The sequence below is a fragment of the Solanum pennellii genome, chromosome 1 (genome assembly GCF_001406875.1).
Source record: "Solanum pennellii chromosome 1, SPENNV200".
NCBI classification, from domain to species: domain Eukaryota; kingdom Viridiplantae; phylum Streptophyta; class Magnoliopsida; order Solanales; family Solanaceae; genus Solanum; species Solanum pennellii.
Genome location: NC_028637.1, coordinates 101,903,672 through 101,923,147, shown reverse-complemented (window position 1 = coordinate 101,923,147; position 19,476 = coordinate 101,903,672). Strand labels below are relative to the sequence as shown.

At 33.3% G+C, this 19,476-nt stretch overlaps 2 protein-coding genes and 1 pseudogene across 3 annotated transcripts; 1 reads left to right on the top strand and 2 right to left on the bottom strand.

Annotated features, from left to right (window-relative positions):
• The first annotated feature begins 2,970 nt into the window (after positions 1-2,970).
• LOC107007170 lies at positions 2,971-5,287 on the top strand. Of its 2 annotated transcripts, none has more exons than XM_015205671.2 (5): positions 2,971-3,384; positions 3,484-3,647; positions 3,899-4,616; positions 4,769-4,860; positions 4,951-5,287. In XM_015205671.2, exons 1-5 carry the CDS (start codon positions 2,995-2,997, stop codon positions 5,105-5,107), a joined length of 1,521 nt encoding a protein of 506 aa, XP_015061157.1. In that variant the 5' UTR covers positions 2,971-2,994; the 3' UTR covers positions 5,108-5,287. The 2 variants fall into 2 exon arrangements, with proteins under 2 accessions (XP_015061157.1, XP_015061164.1); XM_015205678.2 differs by having other exon boundaries at positions 4,728-4,860.
• A 148-nt stretch (positions 5,288-5,435) lies between these two features.
• On the bottom strand, positions 5,436-10,700 carry LOC107007184 (glutathione S-transferase zeta class-like). Its single transcript, XM_015205692.2, has 11 exons — positions 10,544-10,700; positions 10,362-10,455; positions 10,217-10,273; positions 9,561-9,646; positions 9,407-9,478; positions 8,476-8,529; positions 8,300-8,375; positions 7,278-7,339; positions 6,613-6,672; positions 5,948-6,048; positions 5,436-5,825 (listed from the first exon to the last, which is right to left on the bottom strand). The coding sequence occupies exons 1-10, from the start codon at positions 10,544-10,546 to the stop codon at positions 5,950-5,952; spliced, it is 663 nt and encodes a 220-aa protein (XP_015061178.1). The 5' UTR covers positions 10,547-10,700; the 3' UTR covers positions 5,436-5,825; positions 5,948-5,949.
• A 3,359-nt stretch (positions 10,701-14,059) lies between these two features.
• On the bottom strand, positions 14,060-19,167 carry LOC107008056 (annotated as a pseudogene).
• Between the last annotated feature and the right edge of the window lie 309 nt (positions 19,168-19,476).

The window sequence follows — 19,476 nt, the reverse complement described above, 5'->3', positions numbered from 1 at the left end:
GCTAGAGATATGAAATTTAAGCTTTATAAATTTTTATTTTACTTGAGACATAAAATGTGAGCTTCATAAATTTTTATTTTATTTAATACAAAATTTTAATAAAATAGCATAAAACACAAAACAGAAATTAAATAAACTCATAAATTTATAATATCTAGCATTATTTTATATGAGATATAAATCAATAATATGTAGTAACTTTCAAGCATTAAAAATATTTCAAACTACACATATTACTTTTCTTAAAGTAAGTAACCAAAACATTATCAATACTATAATTTAAATAAATACAAGTTCGTTAGAAAATGACTAAAATTTTAATGATTCAAAAGACAAAAAAATAAGATGTAAAGGCCGATAGAAATTGAAGACATCAATTTTAGTTAATTAGTTATCTCTATAAGTATGTTTAAATGATAATCGTTTTTCACGATATGTGTAAATCACATAAATATGCTATATTATAAAAATATTTACCATTTATGTCAACATAATTTTTCTAATTAAATATAACATTTTTTTGAAATTAAAATAATTGGACGGTCTTCGCCTGTTTCTCAACCCTTTTTCCTATTCTTCTGCTTCTTTGACTCTTTTTTTTTCTTTTTACTTTTCTGCTTCTTTGCCTCTTTCTTTTTCTTTTTTTTTTACTTTTTTAATTTTTTGTCTCTTTCACTGATGTTATTTATCTTCCTCCTCTTCTTTTTTTTAAATTCTTGTTCTTTTCTTTGAACTTTTTATCTAAATAATTATATTCCTCAAATCAATTTTTTTCATGTCACTATTTTTATTCAAAAACAAGATGAAAAGAGGAACAAAAAGACTGCAAATTTGTATAAAGTTACGTTTTTAAGCAGAAATTTTAAATCTTTAAAATTACAGAAGTAAGAGTTCACCATTGATGGTCATTGTAAAGCTTCAAATTTTGAATTCATTATTTGAATTTTATAAATTTGTGATAAGTTTGAATAGGTAGTTCCTACAAATGATTAAAAATGTCGTTTGGAGTTTATATCTCAATTTTAAGATGGTTTGGTTAAGTTTAAAATTGATTTTAGGAGAAATATTAGATTGAAATGAATTAAATATAACATTGAAATGGTCTTGTAACCGCTACGCAACTCATTTCCTGGGCAAGCGGGGGAATCGAATCAACCCGAAATGGGCTTTCATTTCTTTCTCATCATCTTAAACCAGCCGAAAGGCTTACGCCCTTGGGTACTTTACATAATCTGAAATGAGGGAACTCCTAATGCGAAGGTAGACTCCGGTCTTCTTATTCAAGTAGTTAACATTTCCCTTCGGTAAGCATTCCTTGGGCGAAGAGGGGATTTGCGCCTTCTAGTACCGATATGAGTAGCGCGCGTGTCCGAATATGTTCTCGCAGGGCCGGAAGGAGCCTGAAAGACTTTCTCAAATTAATCAAAGAATTCTAAATGTTGAAAATGAAAGGCGCGAACGTCAGCAAACGCTTCATGCTTTTTTAGAGCATGTGCCTGCTGTTTTTCCGGAGCTGGTGGAACGGATTGATTTAAAGAAGAGTTTTCTGGCAAATGGCAGTTCTTGTTGATTCTCTATTTATACTGTGGATAGTCTATTTTTTAGAGCGAGCGCGCAACTGTATTAAAGTTGAATTAGATAATACAATTTTAATGCAAATTTAATTCATTTTGAAGTTTTTTGATTGATTTGTCACTATTGAATACTTGTTTAATCCATATTAATATAACTTATCAATTTATTGATCATTGTCATATCTTTTGTTAATTACGTTTTCCATTCATTCTTAATTCTCTTTTCTAATTCAATTTTAAATACTGTGTAATACTATTTTAATGCAAATTTAATTCATTTCACGGCCTTTTGATTTATTTGTTACTATTGGATACTTGTTTAATTCATTATTGATACAAGTTTAATTCACTCTACAAATCATTGTCTTGTCAGTCATAGTTACGTTTTCCATTCATTCTTTATTATCTGTTCTTATTCAAATTTAATATTGTTTAATACAATTTTAATACAAATTTAATTCATTTTGCAGTTTTTTATTCATTTATTTGTTCCTATTGGATACCTGTTTAATTCATTATAAATATAAGTTTAATTCACTCTATAAATCATTGTCTAATATTTTATTTATTACATTTTTGTATTCATGTTTAATTCTCTCTTCTACCTTAACTTTAATACTTGTGTAATACACTTTTGTATTTTAATTTCACTTTGCGATTAATCAATTGATTTGTTACGATTATTGATACAAATTTTATTCAGTTTACATGCAGATCAAAAAATGCTCTTTGTTTTCTACATTCGGCATTCATATTTAATTCTCTTCTAATAATTCAACTTTAATTTGTCTGTAATACATTTTTAATTCAAGTTTAATTCATTTTGCAGTTTCTTATGCCTCTTCATTTGTTACGATTATATTACTTCTCTTCTAATAATTCAACTTTAATATGTTTGTAATACATTTTAATTAAAGTTTAATTCATTTTACAGCTTTTATACCTCTTCATTTGTTACGATTATATTACTTGTCTAATTATCTATTGATACAAGTTTTATTCAATCTAGAATTATTGACTATTCTACAAAAAAAAAAGGAAAAAAAATAATAGCAATAGAGGGAGAAAGAGCAAAGAAAAAGCAAGAAAGAAAGTACAAAAGAAAGAAAAAAAGAAATAAGGGGAGAAAGAAAGAAAGAAACAAGAAAGAAAAAAGAAAGAAAGTGAGACACAGTAAGGGAGAAAGAAAGAAAAAGTGAGACAGAGAAAGAAAGAAAGAAAGAGCTATACAGAGAAAAGGAAAAAATTAAAAAAGTTACTATAAATGGTAATAATTAAAGAATATATTTAAAATAAATAATTATTTTTTAAAAGGAATTCATTCACGTAATTAATCCTAGTAAATAGTACTAAGGTTTGACCATACTTAAAAAAAAAAAAAAGGGCGAAAATGAACATTTACCAAACGTAAGGGGCTATAATGCTGCTCTGCAGATTTATTATTTGTTTCTTCTTTCTCTTCTCTCATTCCAACGGTCTAACCAGTAAAATGCAGCACCGGCAAGAGATCGATCGCCACCTCAGCGTGGTGGTGGAGCTACCACTCGAAGACGGAAACGGAGACTGCGCCTCATTCGATTTGGAAAAAGCAGTATGTAGCCACGGCCTATTCATGATGGCCCCAAACCGATGGGACACTCTCTCCAAAACCCTAGAACGCCCACTACGCCTCTCCGAAAACATTAACGATGATGATCACGAACAATCAGTTCTCGTCCAAATTACTCAACCGTCGGATTATCCTCATTCCCTCCTTCTCCGTGTTCTCGGTATTGATTCCCTTTCTACTATACACCAACGCTCTCTGCTGGTACTCCTTTTTCCGAAAGTATTGGTGTAAATTTTGTACCTTATGCATTTCCTTGTGTGGCTTTTTTATTGGCTGGGTTTTACTTTTACTGTTATATAGGGTCAAGTGAGGCGAATGGTGAGATTATCAGTGGAAGAGAATAAAAGAGTGAAACAATTTCAGGAGATTTGTGGAGAAGCAAAGGAGAGAGGATTTGGGAGAGTGTTTAGATCGCCGACATTGTTTGAGGACATGCTGAAGTGTATGCTGCTCTGCAATTGCCAGTGAGTAGTTGAATTGAGTAGCTGTATTAACGGACAATATAGTATAAACCTATGCTAAGAATTTTTCTAGTCGACCCAGTGATGCTATGCAAGCTGAGTAGGGAAGTCAAGATTTTGAAGAAACCAAGAGAATGATCCAATTGTTTAATGAGAAGTGAAATTGTGGACATGTAGCCCGGGTAGCAGCTTGGTATGGTGTTTGGATAATATATATGTGCCTTTTTCTTATAATCTTCGCTTCCTCTGTGTAGGTGGTCAAGGACGTTGAGCATGGCTGAAGCATTATGTGAGCTTCAGTTGGAGCTGAACTGTCCCTCGTCAGCTGCATCTTTTCCTGATCCTGATAATCAAAATCAGTTGAAGGGCGTAACTTCCAAGTCAGAGCATTTCACTCCAAGAACACCAGCAGGAAAAGAATTACGGAAAAGAGCTGGAGCCTATGGATGTTCCAGAAACTTGTTGGAGAGGCTTACCGAAGTCGAAGAAATTGTAGATATAGGTAAACCGGGTGTAACTGTGACACCTGCATTTTCAGTTGGTGAAGAGGTTCTCCAAAAAAGTAATCTTTGTCAGGATACTACTGAGGTTTGGGAAGTTAGTATAAGTGCACCACTCAATCCTGATCCTTCAGAAGATAGAAAGCTGAGCTCTTTTAATCAGCTTGGGAATTTCCCTAGCCCTAAACAATTAGCAAGCCTTGATGAAAGTTTTCTAGCTAAGCGTTGCGGTCTTGGTTATAGAGCGGGCCGCATTATAAAGCTTGCTAAGGGCATAGTTGAAGGCAGTATTCAGTTGAATGAACTTGAAGAAGCTTGTAGCAACCCAAGCTTGTCCAATTATGATAAAATGGCTGAGAAGCTGAGAGAAATAGATGGATTTGGCCCATTTACATGTGCTAATGTACTGATGTGCTTGGGTTATTATCATGTGATTCCCACTGATTCCGAAACAATTAGGCATCTAAAACAGGTATTAACCTTCACTTCAAACTTGACTTAAAGGCAGGTCTATTACTTGTACCAATGTACACCTGTGCACTTGATATTCCCCTGAAATTATTATGGATTCATCTGTTATTAGGAATCTCAAGACAGATCATTCACTTTCCCAAAAAATTCCAGGTTCATGCGAGAACTTCCACCATACAGAATGTTCAGAGAGATGTTGAAAATATATATGGGAAGTATGCACCGTTTCAGTTCTTAGCTTATTGGTAGGCTGCTGTACGAATTTCCCTATTCAGACTTGTCCTCTATGTGAACTTCCTTGCTAAAGTTCTGTTGTTGGTTTTTCTCTTGAGCAGGTCGGAGGTGTGGCACTTTTATGAGGAACGGTTTGGTAAGCTTAGCGAGATGCCCCACTCGGAATATAAACTTATTACTGCCGCAAATATGAGACGGAAAAGAAATGGCAAATGCAAGAAGTTGAAGATAGCCTCGACAGAAAAGCTTGGCGTGTAACTTAGAAGGATAATGTTGAGGCCTAACTTAAAATTAGGCATGAACGATCTATCAACGGTCCAATGCCTTCGAATATACGTAATTAGTGTATTGGTTTAGTATATTTCGGCCATACATACTGGTATGTTTCCTGATGATGATTAATGTTAAATTTGCATTTTCTTTTGTTTGTTGATGTAACTTCCTTTCTCTTCCATGACGGTGCATGCAACATATTTTCATGTAGAAATTTTTTTCCCACCGGAACAAGCTACCAAGTTGTTGATTAGTGATATGTCTACTACGTACTCAGTTCAACCAAACAAAAAATAATAATCGAAACATCTGCTCTTTTCAACATGCAGACAACTTTATAATATCTCACAAATCACAACATAGACGGAGGAATGTTCATCCTAGGCTCCTTAACATAGGTAGTACAACACCATTTTCACTATCTGTACTTCAGTAACTCATGACTGTGCCATAACTGAAGTATTACACGGCTCTACATTATTCACTGTAAAGAAGTTTGCAAGTGTTACACAGCTCTACATGTATTCATCGTAAAGAAGGGTGCCACTGTTACACAGCTCTACATTTATTCATCGTATAGAACTTTACTAAAAGCAAATGCATTCAGAAATAGAATGTGCAGCAAACAGCTAACAATTCTGCCAAAATGCAAGTCCAGTTATGCCAAGGGTTTGAGAAGGGAACTTCAAAGATGATGGATGGCCTGTTCATTGAATACTAACAAATTAGTGTATGATGTGGTTGTTGGTGCATAGATATGACTATTCAAGGCAATATAATATATGAATATAGCCAATATTATTTATCTCCAAAGTAATTAACTACCTTCAGCATGTGGCATCAGGCTGTTTTTCTGGCATAGCATCCTGGAAAGCAGGCAGCTCTTGGTAAGCCTCAAATACTCTCAACAGAGTAGGGTATTGATTCTGCACATTGCATTGACAACTTTTAGGAAGAAGATATTCGTTTGAGAGAAAGAAATGTATGCATATAACTTCACCTATGAAACATGAAAGTACCACCATTGATATGGTAAATCAAGTGAAGTGGGTATATACCATCCAGTTTATTTGAGAGGAAAAAGAGTAAGAAAGCAATGGATTGAAGACGTCAATTCACAGAAAGGTAAACTGTCAGGGCATGATCAAATGCTGCTACCAAGACAAATTAAAAGAAGCAGCAATAAATACCCCTTTATTTGATCAAGAAAGGTAGCAGTGCACTGCCTTGTCTTTACTCCGAGATGAGAACACAGAAGTAACTTTCAGGTACACATTATGTATGTCATTAAGAAAAGAATTCACAAGATCAGATACTAATTACCTGAGGCTTGAAAGACACTGAACTACATAGATCTACAAATACCATAATTTCCCTTCTTTAGGTTTACAAAATCTTTATTGCACCATGTTCTTTTTATACCAGAAAGCAAGTAGAAATGAAAATGACTCTCATGTATGCGGTGGGATGTCTATTTATAAAGGCATTACCATGTCAACTTCAAAACGCTTGATTGCTGCATGGATCTGAGGTGCCAGAAACAAGTCGGCCTGCGAGTTGCAAAACAAGTTAAGCATCTGAATTGGATTCTATATGGCATAATAGAAGTGTCAATCGTTTTGCTCTGTTAGAGGTAATACTGAGTGAACTGAATCAGGTCATCACTATTTCATCATGCAGGTATAATTGTTTTTTTTACAATCAAGTTCTAGTGAGCTTACTTATTACGGGAGAATTGAATGGTCTTTACCTTCTTTGACCAAATTAAGAAAGCATATGAGACCTAACAAATGATAAGTGGTCAGGGTTCCTGATTATATAGCGTTGTACTTGACAAAAAATGGTAGAATAGCTGATTATCAGGATGGAAGCTCATGAACATTTCAATTTAGAAGGAATTTTAATGTCCGAGAGATAGAAAAGGTGGAGATTTTACTTAATATTGCTAAGAGCATATCCCCGACTGTTACTAATATAATTTCCCTTTACTTATCAAAGAAAAAAGAAAGCATATGAGACCTATGGGTAAAAGACTTGGAAGTGCACACAGAGTTGCTAAGGTCAACACATGTATGAAACATATCAAGACACCTGATAGCATTGTGTGCTGTCAGTGCATATGAGGCAGCAATATATGAACTGAAAAGAAACAAACCATGTAAACTTCATCTCCTGTTGCATACTTCCCAGCATAATCTTTAAGTAGCTTTTCAAGTGCTGCAAAAGCAAATCTCTGTTAAGATAACCTCTACATCAACTGAGATAAATTCTTCTTCTAACAACTCCTACTGTTAAGATTAAAATCAGTTTATTCTGATGAACTGCAATCAACTGCAGTACATCAAACAATCAATCCTAGCAAGTCGTGGCCACAGGAACCTTCTTCTGAGAAGTGTCTTCTGGAACTGTAATTACAAATGCCAAGGACCGAAGCATCTAAAACACATACTACAGATCTACAAAGGAAACAACTTTTTGGAAATTTTGGTTTATTTCCTAAAAGCATCAGCTATCCAAAATTCAAGAAGAGCAAAAGCATATGGCTGTTACAAAGAAATGTTGATCTTAAAACAAGATCCAGAGGACGGAAAAAAAAAAAGCAGGCAGGACCAGTGAAAGAAAAGGAGATGCAATTTCAACAACCAGAAGCAAAAGTTATCATTTTGCAAGAACAAGCCAACAAATCAATAGCTAATGCAAATTTGGCTGGGATATTGATAATGGCAAATAGTTGCCCCTGCTTGATAGGCTGGTTTACTAGTAACAGAAAAGAAAATCTCTATTATAAGCATATGAATAGAAGTTCTATCAAATACCCAGTGCCTAAGAGCGAAACAGTAATTTAGCCTGAAGTTACTACAACAACCTTTACTGAGTCTAAGATTAACTTATACCAGCGAGTGCTAAGTAATGTATTCGACAACTGCAAAAATACGTACAAAATGACAATTATAGTGTCTTCATCCAAGAATCTTGGGCTCTTCTTAGGAAACATTTGTAAAATTCCAAAAATTACATTGAACTTCTGCAACGTGAAGCACACAGAGAAACTGTCCAAATCTAGTCCTATGAGCGGTATATGGAACCAAAATACTTATAAAAAACAAACTTATGGGACAGGAAGTAAGTTAGCATTGATTCATGCTATGTCTGCAAAGGCACTAAGAGCAATGTTACCTTCAAAGCCTTTTGTTATATGACCTTGAACCCAAGGGGTTGTCTCATTAGGGCCAACTTTTTCGTGGATGTACTTCTGTGAATTGGAAGGACAAAAAAAAAAGTAAATAGTATGAATCTTTAAACATAAAATGACCTTATATGACCAGTGAACAGAAGAATAAATATAAACTCACGAGTACAGCAAGATTCTGTAGAGGCTGAATGTTTGCCGAAACAATGTTTGCAGCCTGCAGGAATGGAAAACACGGGAGATATGCTAAATCAATTCCAATAACAAGAACTTGGTAAAATAATATTTCAGAAAGAAAAAAGAGGCAAACAGAAAGACATAGGAGACCAGGGATAAAGGTTGAAAAGAGCTACGGAATGCACTAGAATTAAAATTTCTTTCTTTCTGGCAGCTTATTTCATGCGAGTATGAGTACTTTAGTGAAGTGGAAGCAAAGAAGCCCATATTCCAGATAGATGACAGCAGAGTCCCAAAGTTTTCGACTTCATGGTATTTTCATCTGCTTAAGTGGATTGTCCTACTTTGCTTATGGACTCAACAACAGATGGACATGGAAATACTAGACATCTGAGGCGAGGAAACCATGTAATTTTAGTCACACAAGGCACATCTGAGTGATGAAACAATATAATACTAAGTCATCAGAAGATAATACTGAAAATATACACCGTTCTTCGAATTCCTCAACAGGAAATAGATTGAAAACAACTGAATGATGTGCTAAATCATTCAACATTATACTATCTATTTTTTTATAAGTATATATCAGGGTATCTTAAGTTCTTTTTATAAATAAGCAACACTCGGTTTAAAAGCAATTGATTCATTCTCAATATGAAGGGAAGTGTTTCAGCAGAGATTCCAGGTAATAACCTAGTCATTTTCATTCCACTGCATGAAATCGCTAAAATTCAGAGCTTCAGTCCATCTGCTTAAGCTACATACGTAGTTACGTACACTCTTTCAGTGATATCAAATGATCAGACCACAGAGCACGGTACTAAAAAACTATAGTTCCTATTTTTTTTAATCAATACTAAAGAACTTTAGCTCTTGATGGTCATAAAATACCATCATCCACCTTTCCTTTGTACCTGATAGTTGATTGCTCTTTTCTGACAATCCTGAGGCAACAATGCTCGCTGGGGATACTTCTCTTCCAGATACTGCCCGAAAAATCTTCTCATCAGCAACATAGTAATGATAAAAAGTTACACACTCAAATGGCACAGCACAAGAAAAACGCACCATTAAGATAGCAAAAGAGTCGGCTATTACTGCATCTCCATCCACCAATGTGGGCACATATCCAAGGGGATTCAGCTTCAAGTATTCTATTCCACACATTACAAATACGAAAAAGAATGAAATAAGTTCAAAAGAATTCTACAGTAATTTGTTTAACACCCCCGAAACCCAATTTTACCATCTTTAATCCTATTTAATAACAACCAGCGCCTCCATGTAACACTCTAACTAACAAATACCACAAGCTCTCTATTGATCAACAAGGGTGTACTTGGTATGGTTTTTCCATTTCTCCTATGTTTGGTGGGTCAAACTCTTTGGAGAACATTTTCAGTAGGAAAACAAACTGCTTAAAAATGAGGAGAATGATTTCCCTAGTGGAAGTAGGAAAAGAAGCTCCACAAGTATTTGATTATCTCCTTCCACCCTCCAATACACCCCACCATCATACAGCCCCATACACACTTGTAGATTTTACACATATAGTTGATATAATATTTTACAGTTACATACCAACCACAAGAAAATAAGTAAAAAATCACTTATTTTCCAAGAGAACACTTCCCATTCATACCAAACACACAGTATAAACATTCACTAACTATCCTAAAACTACCAATTTTTAATCAAACACCCAAAATAAGTTACAGACTTACCAGGGTCCCTTTGTTCTCCTTTAAGCAAGTTAACAGCTTTATACTCATAATCCAATCCTAACAAGAAAAAAACAAAAAAGGGTTAACAAAGAGTACACTCTTCTTCTTTTTTTTTTCGGAAAGAGAAAGTAATCAGAAAAATAACCTTTCAAATTGAGAGCTATTCGAACACGAAATGCACATGAACTCCTCCAATATGAGTAGAGCTGCAACTTCTTTGATTCCTCCCCACTCCCTGCCTGAAAATTCATGAAATAAACAAATAAAAACTACCGATAAAAACCCCATTCAGTTGTTTATGCCATTCATAATTAGTATAGTACTCACCATATCAATATCAAATCTTCGTACTGTCAGAAATGATCAACAAAGACGGAATATCTGGTACTTATATACTGATACAGTTGGTACCAAAGTTGAATTTTCCCTCTTGTCGGCCGGCCCGACCCGAATACGTCTACGCCACTCTGACTACTTTGTAGTTCCCTAACTTTTTGTTTTTTGTTCCATTTTTCTTTATTAGTTTCTCGTTGGCATCGATGCGGACAATAAGAATTAGGGACGAGTGATAAGTATATTTTTATTTTTAATTAGAAAATATTGGGTTCAAACTTTCTTGGTACGAAATTTTATTTATTAGAAAGCTTTTATTAAACACCGAGTAAGAAATAAAAAAGACATTGATATAAATATTTGATCAATTTGAATTCATATAAAGTCATTCCTGTTCAGGATTTTTCATATTAGAAATTGAATTCGAGACAGATTTTTTTTTTCTTTTAAGAAAAACTTCTCTCTTTGTATTTTAAATTTATTATTTGATTGCCAAAAAAAACAATCGATTTGAGCAATTAACAATATTTGATTAATATGATATTAATCAAAAAAAAAGTTGAACGGGCTATGTATATAAAAAATATTACATATTTGAGTTAATGGTTAATAAACTGATCTGGCTTCTTTCCATTTCTTTTCTCTCTATTTTGTTTAAGTTGTTATTTCCTTTGTTCGTGTTTATTTTATTTATTGATGTGCCTATTAAAAAAAAAAAAATTGATTTAGTCAATTTATTAATTTATTTCTGTTAATTGATAAAATTTCAAAATCAATTTACGCATTAAAAAGTTTTATCATTTTCAAAAACATTAACTCTCTATATAAATTGAGGGTATAAAAGAATAAAATTATATTTTCATAATTTATCAAAAATGATAAGTAAAAAATGACACATAAATTAAAATTTGACAAGTAAAAAAAAAAAGCGAAAAAGTATATGTATTAGTGACATATGACATAGGTTAAATTAAATAACTAAATTTTTTTAAAATTAATCTCAAACGATGATTTAAATGATAAATGTGTTATATATCTGATATTAAAAATTATTATATTTACCACTATTTTAACAATATATTATATTATTATTTTATCTTGTCCATAAATATTTGGGGAGAAGTTTTCTCTCTAATTTTTTTACCCAGGATCTTTCTTCTCTAAAAATAATCTTTTATCCTAGGTTTTCTTCAAAACTTTCTCTAGAATTAAATTTAAAATTAAAAACAAAGTAACATCCTTGGTAAAAAAAAATCAGGCTTATGAATAAAATAATATAATATGTTGTTAAAATAATAGTAAATATAAATATAGTCATTTAATTTAGTGTACGTGATGTGTCACTAATTTAAACAGAAACTTAGGTAAAATGAAAAGGAACTGAATCCTATATGTAATTCTCATTTTTACCGATTTATTACTCTATTTATCCACTTTAATTATCTATCTATTTATATTAAAATAAATTCAATCAAACGACCTGGTATTTCAGTAGGCGTAATTTAAATAAAATAATCATCTCCCCATGATTTTAACCAAAAATGCCCTAACTATTGCTTTATAACCTTTTTTAAAAAAAGACTGTAGCACTTTATTGTTCTCCTTGTTTTCTCCTTTGTCCACATCTTTTTCTATCATCGAGATTGTTTGTTTGTTTGTTTGTGTGGATCAAATTGTTTTTGAGTTGGCTAGACGAAGTTTTGAGCTGATGTGTATTGAAATATTACACCAAACAGTTTTAAAAGTCAAATTTTAAAATTTCACATGTCACTAACGTGATTCCTTTCAAGTAAATAATAGGGATAATGCACAAGTACCCTCAATCTATACCCGAAATCTCAGATACACACTTATACTATATTAAGTTCCTATTACCCCTGAACTTATTTTACTAATAATTTTCTACCTTTTTTTGCTTACGTGACACAAACTTGTGCGTTCAACGCTGGTTGATTTTTTTTTTCAACCCAATGTCACGTAAGTCAAAAAGGGATAGAAAATTATTTATGAAATAAATTTAAGGGAATAATAAAACATTAGTATAATATAAGTGTGTCTCTAGAATTTCGAGCGTTGAGGGGTACTAGTGTATTTTCCCTAAATAATATATCAAAATACTTAAAATATTGAGTACCATAAATCTCAAAATTGGGAATGCATAGAGGAAATTGGAGTTGGTCAGTTGAAGAAAATACCTTGAGGAAGAGTAAACTGCTTCAATATATAATTTTTGTATAACAATATATACGTATATACATTTTAAATGCATAAGTATACATCATATATATACATGGTTATACACTCTTTACATTGATATAAATACACTACATATATACATGCATTCCTGAATATTCGAACTTATCCCATCCAACTTAATACTCCTTCAGTTCACTGTTACTTACTCAATATTTCAAAAATAAATTTCATTTTTTAATCTAAAGACAATGGCCAGCACCTAGACGCAATTACTTGACGAAAGCATCAATAATTACAACAAAATAAAGGTAATAAATGAATCTTTCTTTTCAAAGGTACATAACATTTAGGACCCGTTTGGTAGGAGGTATTAATCAAAAGAATCCATGGATTAAAATTTAATTCAACAAAAACATTATTTGGTTACTTTATTTAACCTAATCCATGGATCAGTTATATCTCATACAAGGTCTTATTTTATCCCTAAGAAAGGGAGGGATAGGTAATCCAAAGTTTGTTAAATCTTGGATAAGATCCCTAAATGACTAAACTAACCCTTTATTCTTTTTTTAAAAAAATTCTTTTGTAATTTAATTTCCTTTTTATTTATATTAGAGTGGTTATAAATGTTCTTTCTCAATTCTCCAAATTTATTTGGTGTAATTTAATGATTTTACTAATATTTTTTTCTCCATTTTTTCTTGATTTTTTTATATTCAAGATAATTTGTCAATTAACCACTTGAACTATTGTTTTAAATATAAAAATAAAAATAAAAATAAGCTTTAGGTATTAACAATTTAAGTAGTCTTAAATCTATGTTAAGTTTAAGATATATACTTAACCCACAAAAAATTAGAAATACATTGTGCCATCACTAATCTTCTTAGTGGTACATCATACCTTAAAATTAATAAACAATTTTATATGTATGTATTTGATTTAACTAATTAAATGGAATAAATAATTCTTTAAAAAAATTATCCGGTCCGGTAATTATCTACCTTGACTTAGTTACATGAAATAAACACTCATAATAACACAAGGGTATAATAGGAAAGAATTTTTTTGTAGAATTATAAATTAAACACAAAAATTAAGTGAAAAGTAGTGAACCACACCCTTGACAAAAAATAATCCCTGCACTATTAATCTCTGCATTACTAATCCATGCATTACTAATCCATGCAATATCAATGTTTGTACCAAACGACCCCTTATAGCAATAGTAACAAGGCATACCAAAACATCATGCAACTTGTAGAGTATGATACTTGGTTTGGGACCAACGAACACATCCAAGAGCAACATTAATTATGCGTAGTTATTCAGAAATGGGAACTTACTTACAGGTAGACAAGAAATTCCATACTGGATGGATGTTGCCAATTTCGGGTACTCGAAAGAAGTTTTGATTGAAAATTGTGTTTCAGCAGGAGGCATAATTGGTGATGGATTCACTTCAATGATTCTCGGAAAAGCAGGAGGCATAATTGGTGATGGATTCACTTCAATGATTCTCGGAAAAGCAGGAGGCATAATTGGTGATGTATTTTCTTCCATGATTATCGGAAAGTAAGACCTGCAAATATGTTAAAGTACAGCTGGTGCATAAGAAGAGAGTACAAATAAATGATCACAGAGGCAAGAAAAAGGAGAAAGAAGAAGAATAAAACGATCAGATTAAAACGGGACTGTAGAGTAATAACTTAGTTAGGGAAAATAAAAAGAATGTCAGAGAAGTCTAGAAGTCAAAATTAATAACACAAGTAGTAAGTAAAATAATAAATGGTTAAGTTTGATACCCACTGTTGGTCACTGATACTTGGCTGGCCTACTCCTTTGTCCAATTTCTGAGCAACTAGTTTCTTCTTAAAAAACAGGTGCTGGGAGAATTAGCTACATGGATTACAATCCCACATACTATCAACCTCAAAAGAGCAAGGCAAACTGCACTACGTACCTGTTGATGGGTGAGAAGCATTGATTGTTGGAAGTCATTTCTGGCTGCAGAGGACCAAAGAACAAAGGCTGCAAGAGTAGCATACCATAACAGAAGTGCTACGCCGATTTTATAGACCGTAAGGTGCCCTTTATATTATTTATGACAGAAAGCAAATGGCAGAGAGGTATAAATGAGATCCAATTGCATATATGTTCAGAAACACTTCAAAAGTATCTTAACTGGCAGCAAGTGGAGTGCTCGAAACATTACAAAGTCCTGGTGAAGTAGATTGTTACTGCTTTAAGCAATTCATGCATAATGTGGATCGTGGAGGGCCTCAACAGGAATGGGAGAAAAAGAGTTCTTTTGATCAAAACAGTAGTTTAACTAAATATACGTGGAAGGTGACACTGAACATGGAGACAGTTACTTGAATCACTCAAGGAGTATACATCCTAGACTTGTTTTCTTCTCTATAGCAAACTTTTCTGAATTCTGGGGGACTACAAGAAAACAACATACACTAATAGAATTGTGTGCAAGTGAAAAAGCTTAATCAAATATGGAAAGATAAAAGTAAATAAAAGAAAGGGAACAGCAGAAGGGAGCTATATATCTTACATCACTATGTGAATGGTTCACAACTTCTAGCAATGGTTTCCACACTTTGAGCACCTGTCTTAACATAGCATTTTGTACATACTAAATTTGCCATCGTTCTGATAGCAAATTTTGTTGAACTCTGTAGCACAGGTGTTTTAGGATAGCAACATAGAAAAATAGATACATGCATGAGTGAACTCAATCAACCATGGAAAGTGAAAAAGAAGATGAAATAATAGGAAAATAAAGAGAGAAGGCTAAGGTAACTTACTTTGATATAGCTATATCAAAACTTCAAAAGGTATTTTCTGGGACTTGTATTATCCAGTAAAGATCAATGTGCATAGCTACCTTCACAAGGAAGATTTAGCTTTTTGACCAATTCGTTTCGCTGCTCTATTAAAGTAAATATGATATCTCTCCTCTCATGAAATTGGCAGTATAAAATGTAGCATCTACATATGCCATTCCTCACCTGGATCACAGGTGAGAAAAAAAGCTGTACTTAATCCGTCTGGCAGAGATATCATGGGGATAACATATTCAGAAGAGTGTTTGTAGATCACTCTCATACAAAAGCTTAAGTGGTCTTTCTTCTGAGTGTATTTGGATACAGACCAAAGAATTTGTTTAAAATTAACTTATATATGAACATATAAAGGTAGCAATAACATATTTGAAGAAGCTTAATCTGAATCAAAAGAGAACAAGTTAAGTATACCTTTATCACCTAACTGGTAGTCCTCAAACCTCAACTCCTCCTGGCTTTTATCTTTATAAGTCGGCATTCCACAAATGGATTGAACTTCTCCACCACCGGGTCCTGTGATACCGTTCCCTGGAGTTGCAGTATATGATGCTATCTACTTCCTTTTTTTTTTAATGCCAAACACTGACTTTTCAAAACCAGAGCTCTTGAAAAAAGGTGGTGTACTTTTCCTGCTTTGCAAATTTGATCAAGATTGAACACTTAAGATATCCAAAAATATGACGTAGAAATAAATAGTACTTAGTAGTATTTAATAAAAGCTCAACAGGGATTCCAAATCAATATATAGAGCATATAGATTACAGAACAAAGTTCTCCCTTAAAATGTTTATTAAGCTGCTCCAGTACATGAAAAAATGGACAATAAAGTTAACCTTTGTTCCCTGACATGGATACTGCTGGTTGGCCAAAGGAGTATGAAGCAAGTCTTTGGGTGCCAAAGTGTGAGGTGCTTGAAACACCAAATGCATGAACTCTTGGATATCCAAGTATGGAGGAGTCTGAGACATTGACATCCCTGGACCACACCATAGATTCATTGGCCACACAATGTCGGTAAAGTGGACGAGCCCATAGATACGTTGTGTTTGACCAGATCTAGCATTCGTTGTTGCATTAAAGTCTAATGGTTCTGCAGTTAGGAAAGCATATTGAATTTAAATTACTAATTAAAGACAACTATAAGTATCAATAGATGGCACAAGATCGGTTCCAGACATTGTAAGCAATAACACTACCCACCATAAGAAATCTCACTGAGCTATTGAAGTTATTACTAACATTTTTTAGAAGAGTACAACTCAATAAGCATAGCTACTCCACATGGAACAGATTTAGCTTTTAGACCAATTCCAATGCCATCTTGCTTCTCTAGAAAAGTAAATATGATGTATCTCTTTTCATGAAACTAGTTGTATTAGTGTAGCATTTATACATGTCAATCCACTCACCAGGACCAAATGCGAGAAAGAAAGCTGTACTAAATCCATTTGGCAGAAAAATCATTGGGAAAAACATATTCAAAAAGTGTTTAGGTCATTCCCAATTTCCCATGGAATAGCGTATGTGGTCTTTCTTCTGAGACAATAGTAATGTAACAAAATCAAGCTAGAAACAAAATTAAGTTTTGAAGAATATGCAAAAAAGTTGAAAAATATGTCGTCAAACTGTATATGAAAACAAATTCTTGTTATCAAGAATCGTTATCTCTTTTCTTGGATCTGCATTACATGGATTGTTGAACCTGATTTCAACTACATTGATTCATATGCTTATGTAGTAATGCATCAATCTGGTAGTCTATGTTGACTAATTAATACCAAGAACATACTTGTCAATATATAGAAACAGATATATCATGGATCTGGAGAAGGGGAAATAAAATGGCATAAATTAAATAACTAACAAGAACAAATATGCAAACATCACAAAGAAAAACATAAACAGGGAACCAAGAAAAGGAAGAAGAAGAGAAGCAACATTCCCAGATTAAGTTATCAGGTTTCAAGAATGCAAGAAAGTGGAGAACTTCTGTTGTCAATATAGTTGTCGAGAATCAGCATACAAACTATTTATCAACTAACACGGAAGGAAGAAGAAGAGAGTAACATTTCCAGATTCAAGAATGTAAGGAAGTGGAAAATCGAAAAGAGTGTTGTCAATATATATGAGAACAAATTCTTGTTCTAAAGAATAATGTATATGGAGATTGGATCGACCACATAAACTATCAAGTAACTGGAACAAACAAACAAGTAATCAAAGAAAATTTACGAAAACTCAAACACTGGACACAATGCATCAAAAGGCCTAAAGAAAGAAATTTTTCTCACTTGTAGCAGTGTTTTCCAAAGAAAATATCGACAGACAAAACAAAGAAGAAGAGCCCTTTTGAATTTCGATTGTCAATGTTTTGGAACGGTGGTATATAGAGAGAGAAGAAAAATAAAGGTTTCATAATCTCTAAGCGGATTTAAAGAGTGTTGACTGCTGTTTAAGCTAATATCCTTCTCATATACGATTAATTAAAAAACATATTTTTTTCTTCAATTATTAATAATAAATTAAATACAAAAATCTTGTCAAGTCTGAACGTAACATATATTGTTTTTTATTTATTTTAATTAATGTGACATAAATATAATTAGGAGAGTCAACTAAATTTGTGAATATTCCTTTTCAGCTGCTAACTGTTTAAGCTAATATCCTTATCATATACGAATGATTAAAACACATCTTTTTCTCAATCATTAATAAACTACAAAAAGAGCAAGACATGCTGCACTAAGTACCTGCTGATGGGTGAGAAGGGTTGGTTGGTGGAAGTGTTGCTCCAACTTTAGGAGTCATTTGTAGCTGCAGAGGACCAAAAAACAGAGGCTGTAAGAGTGCAACAACTTAGATGTACAACACAACAATAGAAGTGCTTCACCGATTTTATAGACCACGAGGTGCCTTCTATATTATTTATGATAGAAAGCAAATGCAAGAGAGATCTAATTGCATATAAATGACACTTACAGTATTTTGACTGGCAGCAAGTGGAGTGCTTGAAACATTACAGAGTCCTGGTGGTGTAGGCTGTATGCCGTGACTGCTTAATCAAACATAACGTGGATGGCGAAGCGCCTCCCGTAGTTAAAACAGGAATGGGAGAAAAAAGAGTTTTTTTAATCAAAATCATGGCCTGATGGCTTTGCTAACAAAGGTTATGTGGAAGGTATTAGGGTTTAGGGTTTAGGGTTTAGGTGGAGGTAGTGGAAGAACTGGATGCTGGTTTTAAAGGTGCAAACAGCCTTGAATGGATCCACGGAAAAAAGGAAACATCTGGGGCAGTAGATTCCACTCTACTTCCAGTGCCACAAGAGTTCATCAATGATGTGTTAGGGGGAAATAAATGCAAAATGGACTGCTGTGACTTTGGAAATGAGGTAATTGCCGTTTCTGTAAATTTTTCATTTGACAGAGGGTCAACCCCTGCTCATTCCAGTGCAAATGTACTTGAACAATGGTGATATGGAAGGCCTCGTGTTGTCGATGACACCAAATCCATGTGGCGGAAACACCAAATGAAGAACCACATTTCTGACCTGCAAACTCACCCATGAAGTATTAAAAAGATAATGAAATACAAAGTAGATTTCCTTGTTATCTGTAGATAAGGGAAACAAGTTATAGATAACTTTATCACCTAACTGGTAGTCCTCAAACCTCAAAACTCCTCCTAGCTTTTGTCTTTACAAGTCTCCAATCTACAAATGGATAGAATGTTTACGGCACCAGCTTGTATGTAATCTTCCTCTGGAGTTGCAATGTGTGATGCTGTTCAACTTCCTTCCTGGGTGATACCAAATGCATATTTTCCGAAACCAAAGCTCTTGAGTAAATGTGCAGGACTTCCTTTTCCTGGTTTGC